This window comes from Amphibalanus amphitrite, unplaced genomic scaffold, assembly GCF_019059575.1.
Source record: "Amphibalanus amphitrite isolate SeventyFive unplaced genomic scaffold, NRLGWU_Aamphi_draft 001198F_arrow, whole genome shotgun sequence".
NCBI lineage: Eukaryota > Metazoa > Arthropoda > Thecostraca > Balanomorpha > Balanidae > Amphibalanus > Amphibalanus amphitrite.
This window is the reverse complement of record NW_024882692.1, coordinates 66,336-83,106: the sequence shown is the minus strand read 5'-3', so window position 1 is coordinate 83,106 and position 16,771 is coordinate 66,336. Positions and strand designations below refer to the sequence as shown.

The 16,771-nt window shown below is 49.2% G+C and overlaps 1 protein-coding gene across 2 annotated transcripts; it reads left to right on the top strand.

Annotated features, from left to right (window-relative positions):
* The first annotated feature begins 3,077 nt into the window (after positions 1–3,077).
* On the top strand, positions 3,078–13,684 carry LOC122371045 (glutamine synthetase-like). Of its 2 annotated transcripts, none has more exons than XM_043347092.1 (8): positions 3,078–3,621; positions 6,428–6,471; positions 7,002–7,123; positions 7,754–7,915; positions 9,448–9,734; positions 10,130–10,317; positions 11,513–11,652; positions 12,978–13,684. In XM_043347092.1, exons 2-8 carry the CDS (start codon positions 6,443–6,445, stop codon positions 13,121–13,123), a joined length of 1,074 nt encoding a protein of 357 aa, XP_043203027.1. In that variant the 5' UTR covers positions 3,078–3,621; positions 6,428–6,442; the 3' UTR covers positions 13,124–13,684. The 2 variants fall into 2 exon arrangements, with proteins under 2 accessions (XP_043203027.1, XP_043203026.1); XM_043347091.1 differs by having other exon boundaries at positions 6,981–7,123.
* Positions 13,685–16,771: the final 3,087 nt, after the last annotated feature.

Below are 16,771 nucleotides of genomic sequence, written 5' to 3'. Positions count from 1 at the left end.
CAGGCGTGGTCGGCTGGACCCAGCTGGACCGTTACGGATGACGGAGGTACGGCCGTGGCGTGCGTCTCACTGCGTGATGCGTGCCTGGCAACACCGCCCGGCAACGAGCAGAGCGCAAATTGCACACTCACTGGCCGCCGCCGGCGGCGGGGCGGGTCACGGCCCGCCAGTCAGGGCTACTAATGGCTCGTGTAGATGGGAGGGGTCGGGAGCTGAATGATGAGTGTGGAGACGCTCTCACTTGCAGAGTGTAGAGACGAGTCAAGTGTTCCTCTCGGGGATGGCCGAAATAAGCGCTCGTTATTGCGACATTACATCGAAATTACTGCGCTATAACCAGTCCTTCAAATTTCGAATATTCACACCTTCTGACTTCTTATAAACAGGCTTTAACCCACTTCCGCAAAACGGTAAAAAATGAGCTTTGGGAAAAGGTCACATACAATTTCTATTATTTCAAGCTTCTATGATGACTAGACATCTTAATTTTACACATGCTGTTAAGCTACTTAACCCTATTAGTGGCAGGGGGGTTGTTTTTATCCACCCCTCAGGTTTTTCGGGAATATCTCCGAAACCGCTGAAGCTACGATGCTGAAATTTTCTGACTTTTCCTAAAACTAAATTGGGCACATTCCCTGAAAATTTCAAGTTCATAACTTTACCAGGGGCGGCTCCAGAGCACTGGGAATTGGGGGGTCCTATTCGTGAAGCGAGTCATTTGGGCGAAGATCACGATGCTGCACCAGTTTTACGAACAGTGAATGAAAGGTATTATGTGATAACATATACAGTTATTGTGCATCCTCTTTTGACACGTTTTTGCTATAATAGGCGGATCCAGGCGTCCAAAAAGGGGGGTTATGTTTTACCTCCCAACATAGGTGCCCTGACACCGCCTATGCATGACCATTGACCAATACAATTGTAGTCGTTCTCTCATAAGAAAATTGTAACATAACAAGACCATTACCACCCTTTTTAGAAACAGTACCAACAAAAACCTTATTTACTATAGGGGAGAGTGGGGCCAGTTGAACCACTTTTTATATATTGACATGCACAGCGAGATCTAGTTGTCATATCGAAAAACGCACAATGCCATGAAAAAATATGCTCTTTTGGCTTTATTCTAAGATATGTAAAATTATGTTTCAAACATATTTTGCTGCCAAACGCATGCTTATAAAACAGCTCTACGCCCGTTTCAAATGACCCCGATGCGAGGGTCAATTGAACCAGCCCATGGGGTCAGTTGCACCTATCCTTAACAATGGGATGTTTTCCTCTTTAAGGCCACTTTCTTAAGGAGATATTTTGTCCGGTTTACTTTTCCAAATGCTACATTCAATAGGTCGTTGGAAAGCTAAAAGTGCAAAGTTCCTCATAATAGGTGACATAAAGTACATAGACTATGGTAAAATGGGAGGATGAGAAAAATGAGAAATATATCAGGCTATAGTGTGCTTTCAAGCAAAAGGCTGGAGAAAAAGGGGTAAAAAATTGAGCTCTATTAAACTACTATTTCAGTTTAAAAGCTCATTTCAAAGGTGGACTATTTCCTTTAATGTTTACAGCCCCTGAACAATAACCATTGCAAAGGTCACCGGGGTCCATTGAAACGGCCTGTGGCCCTGTTTCAACTGACCCTCAGAGAAGCGTTTAAATTGACCCCATCCGCTCCCGCCATCTCGCACGCGCCGTAAAGCACATGTCAAACGAGCTGGAGGGACGGCATTATGCTGAATGAAGGGCCAAATAAGGTGTTATTCCGGAGCCAGGAGTTCTTCTTTCAGCAAACAAAGGTATATGAGATATCACAAAATATTCATAAAAACGATTTCTCCCAAACGCCCCTCAAAAACACAAAAACAAGTGTCAAATCAAAATTACCGTCCGTTTGCCGCCCAAACGCCGTTAACAAAGGAAGTGGTCGAGCGCGGATGCGCAGTGGTGTCGGCAACGCCATATGTTGCATATTGTTGAAAATAAAGCCATGTTTCATCTGACCCCGTGTTTCAACTGGCCCCGCTCTCCCCTACTTTTTGTGTACCCCCAATCTCAATGATCTGTATCCGCCTATGATTTTTGAAAATGCATATTTTTAGGATCCATGTGAATTCCTGGTTCATTCTCTATCGATCGGCAAAAGTTGCGTTAAGATTGGTTCAGAAACCTGGCCGTGATAAACGGTCTAAAATGTATCTGCAATTTGCCCGTTTTTACCCCTCTCTACCCCCCCCCCCCCCCTATTGACATTTTTTAATTTTTATTTTTTAGAAATGTAGATCACGTTGAGCAAAATCGAATGCCGTTTGAATTTTGAAAATCGGCCCGTTAGATCTCGAGATATCAAGGGGGGGTCGTAAACAGCCCCCCCCCCTGCCACTAATAGCGGTAGCCAGGAGCCTGCCACTAATACACACAGAAAAATATTAACACCGTTAGCGGTGTAATTGCACAGTACATATCTGAGCACTTGAGGAAAGTTAATTTAGTCCCTTCCCCGCTTAAATTACTCGCGCTTCCAAATGAACACCAGGAAGAAGGTAATAGAACACTGTTAAGAGGGTTGGGTGTTTTGCTACATGTAGTAAAACACCCAACCCTTCTAACAGTGTTCTATTACCTTCTTCCTGGTATTCATTTGGAAGCGCGAGTAATTTAAGCGGGGAAGGGACTAAATTAACTTTCCTCAAGTGCTCAGATATGTACTGTGCAATTACACCGCTAACGGTGTCAATATTTTTCTGTGTGTAGGGTTAAGTCGTTTATCGTTTTCGTGCTGGAAACGAAAACAATAAACGACTAGCGGCCGAAAAACGTAGATTGGATGCATATAATTTAGGCTCATTCATTGAAAGGATGTCTAATTGGGGTTTTGACTGTCTAAAAAATGTGCAATTTACACCATTTTATTGTCACGTTTGGATGGGAGGAAAAGGTCGAGACGCTTCAGGCCGGCCGGTGCCGCAGAAACTGGGCCCGTCCTGTTCGGATGGTGATGTATCAATGGGAGGGGGGGGGGGGCACGTGACCCATTCGCTCAGACGATCCCCATGGAGGTGGATTCTATCAGAGCTGCCCTCCTCCTCGAGCGTGCTCGAGCACCAGTTGAGTGATGGGGGTGAATGTTAGCCGGGCAGAGAAGTGTGATCGGTCAGGTTCAGAGGTTAAAAGGGACGAATTAAGGTCGTTTCAATGAGCCATCGTAATAAATTATTTCTTTGACATTATCTGGAGTCAAGAGCATAAGCTTCTTCTCCGGACCTTGCTTGCCTATCCAATTCGGGTGTCCCCCATTCTACGACTATTGACTGAGGTTACGAAATCCAGCGATAGCGGAAGCGCGTAATCTCCCCAGAATATGACGCAGAAGCAGCCGACCACATGGTGTTTTCTCAAATCCGAAAATGTGCGTCACAAAAACCAGTCGGCGGGCGGGCGGCATCTGCGCGCCTGGGGCCGATCAGCTGACCGGCCACGCCACCGCCCGGCCCTCTGACGTCATCGCCGCCCTCGGAGCGCCCATCTTATAAGCACGGAGCCGGCCGGCCGACGCATATTCGTTCGTCTGCTTCGAGAGTCGGTGGTCGTGTGTTCAGCTCTTCCGAGGTTTCGGTAAGTCTGTCAGCAGGTGAGAGTGTCTTAGTGGCGTGCATTTAGGTCGTGCACTGTTGTAAGCATGCACTGTCTCGTCGGGTGGTTGCCTCTCGCGAGTTTTCTTACACTACGTGCTTCTCATAATTGTCGAAAGTTGAAGCTACTTGCAAAATTATTTTGTGAACACTTGATGGTATCAGAAAAAGAAATATTTTTAATGCACCGTTTAAAGAGACGGAATTTTACAACCTCGAGCGAGTTCTGCCCTCCTTGCAACCCTGTGAAGATAAATCCCTGTGCACAAGTGCCGTCTTCCATGGTACTATTTCGGGCCCACTACGCTGTGACATTCAGGGACGGAATCTTCCATCGGACTCGTGGAAAGGTTCCTGGCTCCCCATAGGTGCGCATCGGCACCCGTAGTTTTCCATGGCGTTATTTGGGGCCCAGGTCACTCACTGCGCAGAGAGTCGTTCATTTGAATGTTCGGGTGACGTCGGGTGAAAATAAGAGGAACGTCGCAGTTGCCTGCTTTGGCTTGCACTTGCAGTAGTGCCCATAATGGCCATAATGTTAGACGATCATTATTTGCCTCAAGATATTGCTGTTCAAAATTTGTGGTCGGTTATGATGGGCAAGATATCAGTCTACTTACTTCGCTACAGATTCCTTCAGTGTGGAACCTAAATTATTGATCTCAAAGATGTTTGAGCCGGGCTTTAATCCCATCGGTTTGAGGCTTTCAAAGGACTAAATTTGGTATTTACTATTATAAAGTATCATGTAATTCAGCGCCTAAAATGAATTGACTCCCTAGTTGAAAATATGAACATTAAAGGGACCCTCCCACCTTCGAAAAAGTTTATGAATTGGCATGAAAGTGATGTCGCTCGGTTCAGAAAGAGCGAAAACGAATATCTACCAAATTTCACCGAAAAATATTCACCGGTTTTCAAGATATTAGACTTTTACTTTTGTTTACTTTTTTTGGGATCTCCGCTGTTTCTAGCGACTTTATTTTAGAAGTGCGGCGTTTGCGGCAGATGTTGCGCGCAAATAGCATATACCACCGCGTACTACAAAACGTTTTAGTCAAACATTTAAAAATCGTTAGATATTTGCGCTGACGTCACACATTCAGAGGGGTATTCCTAAGCATTAGCCCCTCTGAATCAAAATGATGCAATTTTGAAATTCAATATTTCCGATTTAAGGCATTTCTCGATGTTGTGAGTGCCGAAACCGGTAATTGTGAGCCAGGGACCCCATTTTGGCTATCTCAACTCAAATTTAATGTTAAGGTGGGAGGGTCCCTTTAAATCAGTTCCTAATGCAAAACCAGATGTAGAGCCCAGCCAGTTTGCATCACTACTTCAAATATGAAGTGAAATATAAATACATCCGGGAGTTCTGACTTTTCTCAATAACACAGTTGGACTGATTCTATCGAGCTGCCGGTATTATTTCACCGCTTTGGCCCGCTGGTGGAGCTGCATCAGCGGTGACCCAGGAGCGGCGAGCTGAGCATAGCAACGGAGCGATGCAATTTGCAAGTAACCGGCCTCTCACTGAGTCGCCGACCGGGCTCCGGAGAGAGGAGGGGGAGCGGAGAGAGGAAGGAGTGCCCGGTGTGACCGCAGGGCCGCGATCACTCGGTCCGTCCATGATCCATGACCGTGCACTCTCGGCCTCGGACTCATTCGCCCACTGGAGGGTCTGCTCGAGCCGAGCGAGCCGACTGGTATGACCACTGACCACAGTGACCAGACCAACCAGACAGGCTCTGAGCGGGTGCCGAGTGGCGCTGGACAGATCCGGACACATCCAGAGCGCCGCTGTGGCGTATGTCCAAAATTCTGTCCGGTTAGCGCAGGTCCGTGCCGTCGAAACGACCGTAAATTCTGTCCGGTTCGCGTAGCGCCGCGTCACTGCCGCGGCCAACCGGCTGGGTGTTCGGCGGTACAGTCTACCTTCCCAGTCGCCGCCCAACACCCCAAGGATAAGCGCGCACCGTAACCAAAGTAACATTGGCCTAAATGGCCCTCCAGGGCCCCAGGCTAGTCTTAGCAGTAACAGCCGATGATTGAAGGAAGGGTGGAAGCTAGGTCAGTGTTCAGACTCTCTCCTGATACTCTCCGGGCTCTGCCAGAGGTTAAACGCTAGCCTCTGACGGTTGTCCGCTCTTGGCCGGTTTACTGCCGCGAAATTTTTGTTTTGCGCAAGAAGAGCTTCCACTTTGAACTTTTTTACAGCGATCTCCAAAATGAAACGCTTGGGTGTGGGTGGTTCAGGAACCTTTTTTGTTTGACCTAGCGGTGATTTAGCAGGCCGGGACTTTGATTATACGGCTGAATCTCTAATTTGACTATGCATCAGTTCGGCCCTGAACGGTTGTTGTGCTCGGGCCCAGATTGCATGTGGTTCATCAATGCTCTGATTTCCGGCGCTCAAGGGCATTTCGGTCACACCGCTTCCTGCGGCACAGGCTTCAATTTACGCTAATATGCCCTCGAGGCACGAAATGAACTTCAATTGCGCCCGAACGCTAGATCGGAACGGCCTAAATTGGCGCCCGTTGCGCTTTATTGTGCAATAAGGCACAGTGATCATCGACGCATATTTCCTCCGACCGACGTATCAAATTATTTCGCTCTGAGCAGAAAATAATGAGCGACTCTGTTCGTAAGGTGGAGACGGACACCGCATCTGTATAGTTTGTTGGAAGTATTCCATGGGATCTAAAGTAGCTAATAAAGCTATCAACATTAAAAATGCACAGCATCTGTCGCTTATGGAAAGCTAACAAATTTTCTTTTTGTTGCAGATATAAAGTGACAAGATGTTTACCAACAAGACTGTTCTGGACCGGTGAGTTTATTTTCTTTTTGTTTTGTGGGTGGCGGGTGTTGAGTTGAGCATGACGCTCTCACGTCTAGGTATACATAGCTGCATGGTTTTACTGTTATCTGTTTGTTATATTGATATGGTGTCCCAACGCATAGGACTATCTAGGCAATCCTTTCCGACTTCGTCCCATAATTGCATGAAGGATTTCGACCGTTCTATACGGCAGCCATGTATACTATTGCAATATTGCATGAGTAGTTTACCGCCGTCTTGTCAAATGTCGACTAATGTATTGAATACTGAATAGCCGTTAGCATATAATGTGATTTCCCCACAAAAATGCATGTGCCCCTTTACGTTATCTACGGCATTGAGCTAACCATTAATTTGCATGCATTGGGCATCACTCTCCGTTTCGGGTCAGTTCTGTACCTTAGTGCACGCACTAAGTACCTACCACCGGGACCCCCTTCCCACTCACTCGGGCGCCGCGTATTAACTATGTATTTCCGCTGCCCCCGGCCAACCAGGCGCCTGCCCTGCGTTCACAGGTACCTGAGTCTACCGATACCTGACAACACCACGCAATGCATGTACGTCTGGATCGACGGCACTGGAGAGCACGTCCGTGCCAAGACCAAGACGGTGGACTTCATCCCCAAGAGCCCGTCAGGTGAGATGGGGGACATGGTGAGGTCGAGACCTGAACAATCGGTGTCTTAAATCGTCTGGTTGGCTAGGATGGCTGCTGAAAAAAATGTAGAAGGTTCACAGGCGGACCACAGCGTGCCAGATTGTTTCTATCGTTGCACTGTTGGCGATAGTCACCATACTGGTTACTTAGTGTCATGTGAGCGATAGCTCTCTCTCTCGAAATTGTATACAAACCACTTCAGAGTTGATGATCATAGCGGTAGAGACGCTGCGATAGAGCTCTCTGAGAGTGCTTCAGATGACATTTTTTATAGCGGGCTGACAGGACACTAGACGTGATAGCTGATTATGCAATTATTTCAACGGCAGATAGCTACATAATAAACGGTCAATACTGGGCATTGGATGTAACCGTCCAATGGTAATTCAATGTTCAGACGCGGGCGCTGGCTTCTTAAAAGCACCGTCCTCCACTAGGAAGGAAGCAATCATGTAAGCTCTGGCAGAAACGCGGAAGTCATTTTATTTGTCATTTCGTTCTCTGTAACCCTTTCCCTCAAGGACGATACTTATCCATCACGTTTGAGCTGTCTGCCTGCAGGAAACCCTCTCGTGCACGCTCCTCTAACGCGCTCCTTCCCCTCTGCAGAGCTCCCCATCTGGAACTTTGACGGCTCGTCGACCGGTCAGGCGGAGGGCAGCAACTCGGACGTGTACCTGTACCCCGTGGCGCTCTACCGGGATCCATTCCGCCTCGGCAACAACAAGCTGGTGCTGTGCGAGACCTACAAGCACAACCGCAAGCCCGCCGGTAAGTCAGAGAGAAGGACCGTCCATGTAGACAATTGTTTGCTATAGTCCTTGACCTACAACTGAGATACATTGGGGGAAGGTAGTGGTAGTATGTGGTTGCAAATAAGGTGTTAGCACATTCGGTTTGAGTTAGTTTTAGTCAGTTAAAGCTGGCGTGGTATTATGATGTCACGTCCTTGGGGTAGGCATTTAATCCGCTTACATCTAAAAACGTAAAACCCTGCACGATGGTTTGCAATAATCTCTTGCAACCACGAGCGTCCAAACAAAGCCCTCATCCGATGCTGAAATCGAGCATCAAGTGCGGCAATCTACTCGCGATTGCTAGTTGCCGCCACGTTATCGAACATCTATCTCGACATCATCCGGGCCGTAACTCCCAATTCGGCGCTCTCTGGCATTGGCGCGCTATCGCAGCCCATCCGCCGCTGCATCAGTTGCATCATCGACAGAGTCGAGGCTATGGGCAACATAGGAAATCATTCGATTAGGAAGTCAGACATTGATCATGCAGTTGGCACTGCGGTGGAAGTGACGCCCGTCGCCGGTTATACCTTCCCTAATTCCCTTCCTCCCTTCCATCCAGGGTTATGACCCTGGGTCCCACCGACGCGACCAGACACACCCCCTGTCTCGGCGACCACGCCTCCTCAAAGCGAGAGGTTCTCATCAAACGGAACGACTTCGGTGGGCCGACCCCACGTCAGGAATTTATCTGACCTTGCGGACTGTGCGCTTCGTGCGTCAGGACGTGTTATCGTACACACGCACACGCCCCCTGCGGTCGTCCCCAACAGGCGGGCTCTTCGCACGCCTGTCCTTTCCAAGGTCAACTCTGTGGGTGGAGTCGAGTGGTGGGTTGGGCCCAGACGTCCTTGGCTTCACGTAATTCGTGGTCTAGCGGTTCTGGGTGTGCGGTTGATGGCCGCGTGGCTGGAGACCCTAGGGCGAGGGTCGGGGTACAGACCCGGTTCGTGCGACCCGGGCATTAGCGCTGACCTGGCCGCGGGGTTCGTCTGACTGGGTGGCAGAATGGGCACCGGGATCTGTAAACTCTGCCGTCTCGCTTTGTGAAACTCTCCTCCCGTGCTGATTGCGACTAAACTCTGTTTACGGGCACCCGGGGCTGCGGCGCACTGCGCAGTAGAGTCTGTCTGGTTACATTGGGATGTTCCCTGGAATACGTTCCGCATAGCCCAAGTGTTTATATGTCTGCCAAAAACATGATTTTGTGACTTCAGGTTTAGTACATGACGCAACGCTTTGACGTGCTCGAGCGTCACAAGCTCGGAGCAAATTGTTTATTCAGATGTATTCCACATGGAGATTGGATAATGTTAATGAAGCTTTCGGAGCATATGCCCTCATTAAATAAACATTCAACTGCAACCGTCTGGGTTTGGGACTTCACACCAATGGCGTCAAACACGACGGCAGTATGGTAACAATATACACATCCAACAGAAAAACCTTCATTCCTCTGAACAAACCCCGCCCCCTGAGCTCTGACGTCCTTCTCCGTCTCTACAGACACCAACTTCCGCCACACCTGCAAGGAGGTGATGGACAAGGCCGCCGAGCAGCACCCGTGGTTCGGTATGGAGCAGGAGTACACCCTGCTCGACTCCGACCAGCACCCGTTCGGCTGGCCCAAGAACGGCTTCCCCGGACCGCAGGGACCCTACTACTGCGGCGTGGGCGCCTCCAAGGTGTACGCCCGCGACGTGGTGGAGAGCCACTACCGCGCCTGCCTGTACGCCGGCGTCATGATCGCCGGCACCAACGCCGAGGTCATGCCGTCGCAGTGGGAGTTCCAGGTGAGAGCCGGGGCTCAGGTATGTACAGGAAGGGGTGCGGGGAGAACGCAGAGCGACGCGCCGAGGTCATGTTTTCGCCGGATGCACAGAGCGAAAACAGCGTGTTGATAATGCCGCGCGCGATGTGCAGTCACGCATTAGGCACGCATGCGATTGTTGTTTGCGTCTGCCTCGGTCTTCCGTATCTGAGTGTCGGATGTCAGCATTGCCCTTGGACGCAGCGGGGCATTAACGCAAACCAGTTTCCCTTGCGCGGAAGATAAGGCTAGCGGTTAGTGTAGGTCGCCTGCTGCCGTCGATTAGCGCAGCAGACGACCTAAATACAGCGTGTCGCCGATCGCTTGGCCGTCTATCTTCACCCCGATCTCACCGCTCCATCTCACTCTTGTCGACAGGTCGGTCCGGCTGAGGGCATCCGGATGGGTGACGACCTCTGGATGGGCCGCTTCCTACTGCACCGCGTCGCCGAGGACTTCGGCATCAACGTGTCTCTGGACCCGAAGCCGATCCCGGGTGACTGGAACGGCGCCGGCTGCCACACTAACTTCAGCACGCTGGCCATGCGCGAGAAGGGAGGAATCACGTAAGTAGTCGAGGGACTTTGGTGTTGGGCTGTTGGGTGCGGATTGGAGGAAGAAGGCGGCCTAGTGTAGCGACGCCATTCCGCGATAGAAATGCATCAGATGCACTTGGTAATGCAGGGAGTCCGACGTCATAGGTCCCGTTATTTCTCGCCCGGCCGGTTCTGAGGCCGCTGAGCTGCAGCAGCTCTCAGAACAGGGAGTGCCGAGCTGCAGCTCTCTCCCCTCTCCCGGTCATCTCTCTCACGGCGTCCTTGCTCGATCACGAGGTGACAGCGTGCCTTGAAAGGCACCGCGGCGGTCACGTGCACCAAAAGAGCTGCACACGTGATCATGGCCGGAACGGGCTGACCCGGCGCCTGAGGCGGCCCGTTGCGAAAAACGGCACAAGCTGGAGGCAGCCTTTGCTGAGATGGAATCGCCTGATGGGATGGGTTCCACGTAACACGGGCAGCTCATGCCAAATTAGTAGTCAGGCTGGGAGAAACCAAATGGCCAAATAGTTGCTGTAATTGTCTAAATTGCAGCACGCTATTGTGTCTGCCCGAAGCCGGTATATGGTCGAGAATAGCAAAGCTGATTTTTAATATTGTGTGTCCCATTGTAATGGAGAGGATCACCAGGGACCAAAAAGATGCTATCCGGGTATCTTGTTTGCTGGGACGAGGGGCCGGAACGGTATTGGACCCTAGGGGCTTTTCAAAAGCATTGACGTCATCAGAGTTTACGAACGGTGGCGTGAGTGCGGCTGGGGGCCGGAACAACGCAATTTAAATCACGCCATCTCCATAATGGGCGTGTTTGAAGGTCGCTCGTCTCGCGGACCGGGAGGGGGAGAGACAAGTTGTTTAATCTTATTGGGACTGGGTCGGACGGGGCGGGGCCGGGCGGAGGGCACGTCCACTGTCTCCGGGGCCCGGATCGCGAGCTCACTGACCTCGCGTTCCGCGCTAACCTGAAGCTGCGAGACGAGGCGAACCGGTAATTTCGGTTGTGAAACGCAGTATCATATTTAAACAATCATTGTCGGACAAAAGATGTCATTAGGTACCTATCGCAAAAAGCCTAACCGATAGGTTGTCAAACGGGACCGTTATTTGGGAAACCTACGCTTCAACACGACGTCAACGGCCCGCAATTGGGCCTCTGTTGGAATGGCGCGGTCGATGCTAACTGTAGGTCTCCTCTGCTCCACAGGCACATCGAGAAGGCGATCGAGAAGCTGGGCTCCAACCACGCCCACCACATCAAGATGTACGACCCGAACGAGGGCCGCGACAACAGCCGCCGGCTGACCGGCCGGCACGAGACCTCGAGCATCCACGACTTCTCCGCCGGTCAGTACCTACCCCTTCGAGCTGGTACCTTGGTACCATACGGTACTTGAGGTGCTCTGTACACCATCGCTTCCTCAGCCCATCACGGGTACACGGCTGGGACCACTCACGGCTCGAGGGCTGCCCTGGCCATGACCGATCGGTGACGATAACGCCCGCTCCTCAGCTCCGATCGCTGCTGAGTAGGCTAAGGTGCAAATATACCCATAAGTGGGTCAGTTAGACAGATAGGCATCGTGGACATCTAGTGCCGATAGGACGCTAAAACACCGTCCGAACTTTTTCACGCCCTTATCTCGAATCACTTGAGAGATAGCTTCGAAAGTTCAGAACGCAAACAAGTGGTGTGATGGATTGCTTGTCGAGCGATACAGTTCATAGCGCTTTTGTCCTCAGCGAGGCATATCAAATTATATCTCATAAATTTGGAAGGGTATTGACAAATAACGAAGCGTATGTTGATTTTTTTTTCTTCAAATACGGGAAGCTGCTCACCCTTATTTTGCTGCGCGAGCGTTTCCCGTTTGTTTCCGTGTCTGGCTCGTCACCACCAGTCGTGCCAAGGCCGGTTCACTCGGTCATTTCTTCTGTCTAGCCGGTTATGGCCAGTTGTATCCCGCCACGTCGGTGACTTCAAGGTCTCACGCACCCCAAGGAACGGTGTTACGAGCCTTAACAACTGGCTTCTCCGAACCGGGCTGGTAAAAGGCGACCAGCATTTAGACCAACACATACCAAGCCAATGACTGGCTATTACTTAATATTCGCCACTTTTCCGCTTTTTAAATTAACTGAATCAAATAACAAAGGTTCGATAAAGTTAGAAAATACCGGAGCCTTTGCGCGTTAACGCCTATCAGCCGGGCGGGGCGTGGTCTATCCCTTGTCGTGGGCCCGCCCAGACGGTCACGTGCCGCCTGTGAACCTACCGTCACGTGTTTGTCTGGGCCGGCGGACTTGTCCGCTGTCGCATCAGCTCTGTCTGGACCGTCTCATACCGAGCGATGTGCGTCTGAGGCGACTGATGTACCGGTCGAAGGCCACGAGTGACGAGAGACCGATATAAGTCAGATCACAAACTATAAATAAGGTCAAACAATCGACAGAGCGCGTCTGGTCGTCCACCGGAAAAATAGTCAATAAACCAATAAACGACCCTGGCTGGAAAAAAAGCCCACTTGAAGGAGATCCAGCACACCACTTATGAATCATTTCCCGAAGCTTTTGGGCGACTATTGAGCTAAAATGTTGGGCACTCACTGCTGCCCTAAACCAATAACTTCCTCCCGTTTCTGTCGCTGACCGATGCGTTCTCTTGTCCACAGGCGTGGCAAATCGCGGCGCCAGTATCCGGATCCCGCGCCAGGTGGCCGAGGAGGGATACGGATACCTGGAGGACAGGCGGCCCAGCTCCAACTGCGACCCGTACCGGGTCACAGAGGCCATCGTGCGCACCACGTGTCTCGACTAAGCGGGCCGCGTCCGTCCGTCGAGCCGCAGCCACATTCCGCCTCCGTCAGAGCAGCGTCCGCTGCCGATCGGCGTCCGGACAAAGAAGTTCGCTGTGGTACATGTCCTCGAGCGTCGTCAACTAAGATGGAGAAGTTCGCATCAAGATTGTACTGTGTGATTTAAGCCGAGCGTCGCGTTTGCCATTCAGCTGTCGTTTTTAGGCGGTCATTTTAACGCATTCCAGATTGACTGCCCATGGTGGTTGGTTTTACACGGTTTTTATCGCCATGGTTGTGGCTGAGGTATCGTGTTATAATATTTGTGAGCGAGATGATTGATTTTATCATGCGTTTATAAGAGAACACAATGACTTGTCTTCCTGTTGTTTGGGCGTACGGAGGGCTTCTCGTCTAGCCGTTCTGCCTGATTGTGTCATGGTAGCTATGCCCTGTGTGTCCCTGTATCAGGATTGCGATGGGACTCGCCATTCATCCTCGTGTTGTACATAAGTGTCGAGCTGTCTGGTTTGTCGTCCAGCCAGCTTTGATGTAATTTGTAAATAAACGGCGAAATGATCAGAGACTGGAGTCTGAGGAAGATGGAGCGAGAGGGGCGCGACGCGAGTCGCTGAGTGACTCCACACAATCGTAATAACGTGTTCACAAAGCATTGGTACGTTGACGGCACAGGAACACATACCTACAAATATAATGAATATCGATTCAGCAAACAAAAAGACAGCATATGGCTTTGATACAATGTATCTTATGGCTGGTTGATCTGTTTGATCGTCCCCGACGACTGACGATCAAATTAATGTCGTCTGCAATGATCGAACGCGATTGCGGATGAAAAGGGGCAATACACTGTAACGACGGGCTTACTGTTTTATGACCTGAAAATGGACGTGATTAACCCTCGTCCTGGCAGGGCGTTTTTCACAACATGGCCTGGCAGTGGGGGGGGGATGCGACCCCCCTCGCGATTGGCTCCTATGGCACCTAGAAACACGAAATTTGGTAGGCATGTGGGCCCCCTGGAGTTTTCGCCCCTGTGCAAATTTGGTTGCTCTATGTCAATATTTAGGGGGGTTTTGGGGGTATGAATGTAAAAATTTCGCTAAAAACAGGTCAAAAGTTTTTCGCTTTTAACTTTTGATCTAATTTAGATAGAGCAAAAAAGCACCAGTAAACTCAGCACGTCAAGGCGCGTCGAATGATATACTGTTTTGGTACTTAAAAAGCTAAGCACATCTTAAGTAGGGTAGCCTGGGGCAAGACGCCCCAGATAATTTATTTTGCTACACAACTTTTGTCCCACATCACCTGGAAGGCTAAATTTGACCTACATGCGTTCTTTGGACATTTTACTTTAAACTCCACCCCTAAAATTCATTCACTTATGATCGGACTCCTAGCTAGGAAGTGATTTGTGAAGCAACTGCAAATGGGGCATTTTGCCCCAAACCCAGGGCAAAACGCCCCACAGCCTGGGGCAAGAAGCCCCATACTCTAGATTAAAGATTAAACATGCTAGTTGACTTAAATCTTATATGAGAGGCCTGTTAGACCTTGGGAAGCACGGCACTAAAGTTAGCTCCTTCCACCCTATCAGGTGTTCAGCTAAAACACCATTGTATGAGCAGGTTTTTCACGTGCCTCATAAGGCCAAATAATAAATTATTGCAATGGAAATGTTAACAAACTACTTCCTTTGACATCCAGTTGCTGAGAAAAGTACATATAAATGCATAGAAACTTACTGTTAGCCAGCTACCAAACATTAGGAAGTGGGTAGTCCGAACAACACATGAGGTAAAACGCCCCATGGGGCGTTTTGCCCCGCGACCTACTGGGGCGTTTTACCCCATCACGTAGTTCGGTCAGAGAACAACGCCTTGCACTCCAGCAAGGCATAATTTAACACGAACCAAGCCGGCATTATAAGCATTAGATAAAGTTGTTCAAAATACATTAAAGTCGTTAACCTGATGCGGACCATAAAAGAACGCCATGATGCATAAGCTGACAACAAAACATAAAAATCACTCCAAAAACACATTTCTGGCTATATCTTCCTAAAGAGTCATCACAATTTCTTTCCAGTCTGCTCATATAATGATCATATAGTGCACGTTTTATAGAAGAGATGATGTTTCTCCAGAACCTTGCCAGTTCCGAGAAAAATCGGTGAGGCGTTTTACCTCGGCGGGGCGACTTGCCCCGGTCTACCCTACAACTTAAGTCTTAAGAATGGTTGAAAGGCTTAATATTGCATATCATTCGACTCGGCCCTTCAAGAGGAGCAGAATGATACCATTTTGAAAGCTGTATCTTTATTTTGTGACAAGTTATTGGCACAAACGTCATTTGACCTCAGTTGACCTCATTTGACCTGATCCATGGATAAGTACACCAAACAAAGAAACACCAAGTGATATAATGTTGAGTACTAAGATTTCAAAGCACAAAAAGATAGAACGAAGCGGATGTCTCCAGTACCTATTTTCCGAATTGAATATTTTCCCATAGGCTTAACATTACGATGTAATGACCTCTAACTGACCTCAGGTCAGTGACATAAAAAACGAACTATATGTTATACAACTTGGTAAACTTAGCACATCCTGAATGTTTGAGGGAAATCAGTCCAAAACTGTGAGTTGGACAGGTGCATAAAGAAAATTGAAATTTGACCATGATATTGTACCGGTTTTTCTGACCTGGTGACCTGACCCAAGGTCACCCGGACCTGAAATTTTGAGGTCATATGTAAAAAGGTTGCCCCATACGCTGTGCCAAATTTGGTGGCGCTGCCGTTTTTACGCTATCTTTGAAAAAACCTTAGGGGGGGGGGGTCGCATCGATCCCCCCCCCCTGCCAGGGCGAGGGTTAACAATAAGGCTAAAATTGTTGAAAAACAATGTAAAAAATAAGACACTTAATGCAGTGGAAACACTCAATAGCGCATAGTAATTATTAATGCGCCTTAAAAGGCTGAACTGAACAGCAACAAAGAAAAAAGTGCCCATTGCATAATATGCACGAATGCTAAAGCTACTGAATAGAAGTTGTAAAAGTGTTCACAATTAGATGCAGTTTGTGTCATACCGTTTGTGTGTTTACTGCTGAGTGTTGATCGAAGCTAAACTCGAAGCATCAAATCCCTGTGGTTTTGATACCAAATTATTCGTCACTACTTACTAATCGGAAAAAGCCATGTTAATCTTTTCGAAGGCAAATACAAAGGATATCAGGAGATTTAGGTCCGCCCGGAGTGCACGGCTGTTATGCGGCGCAGTCTAGCTGCCAGGGCCCAGAAAAAAAAAACTCTTAGAGATTGGTGGGATATAGGTATTCATTGTTATCGCTGACGACTCCGAAGGGTAAGGGGGCAGGAGGGTCAATCGGCCTCTCCCACATGCATCCAAAATTAATCAAGAGTTGTCCGTTTTTTTTTCTCCTAGGGAAAATTACAGTTTTTACTTGAATAGTTTGTTTTACGTTCTGCGGCAACGCAAACGGAAACGAACCCCCAGTTTACACAACTTGGAGAGTTTTGAAGAGCCCTCCCCCCATCCCCAACGGCTACTATGACATCTCTGAATCCTTACATGCGTACCTATAACGCTCACTAATTCGCAAATTATCAGACCATTGACCATTAC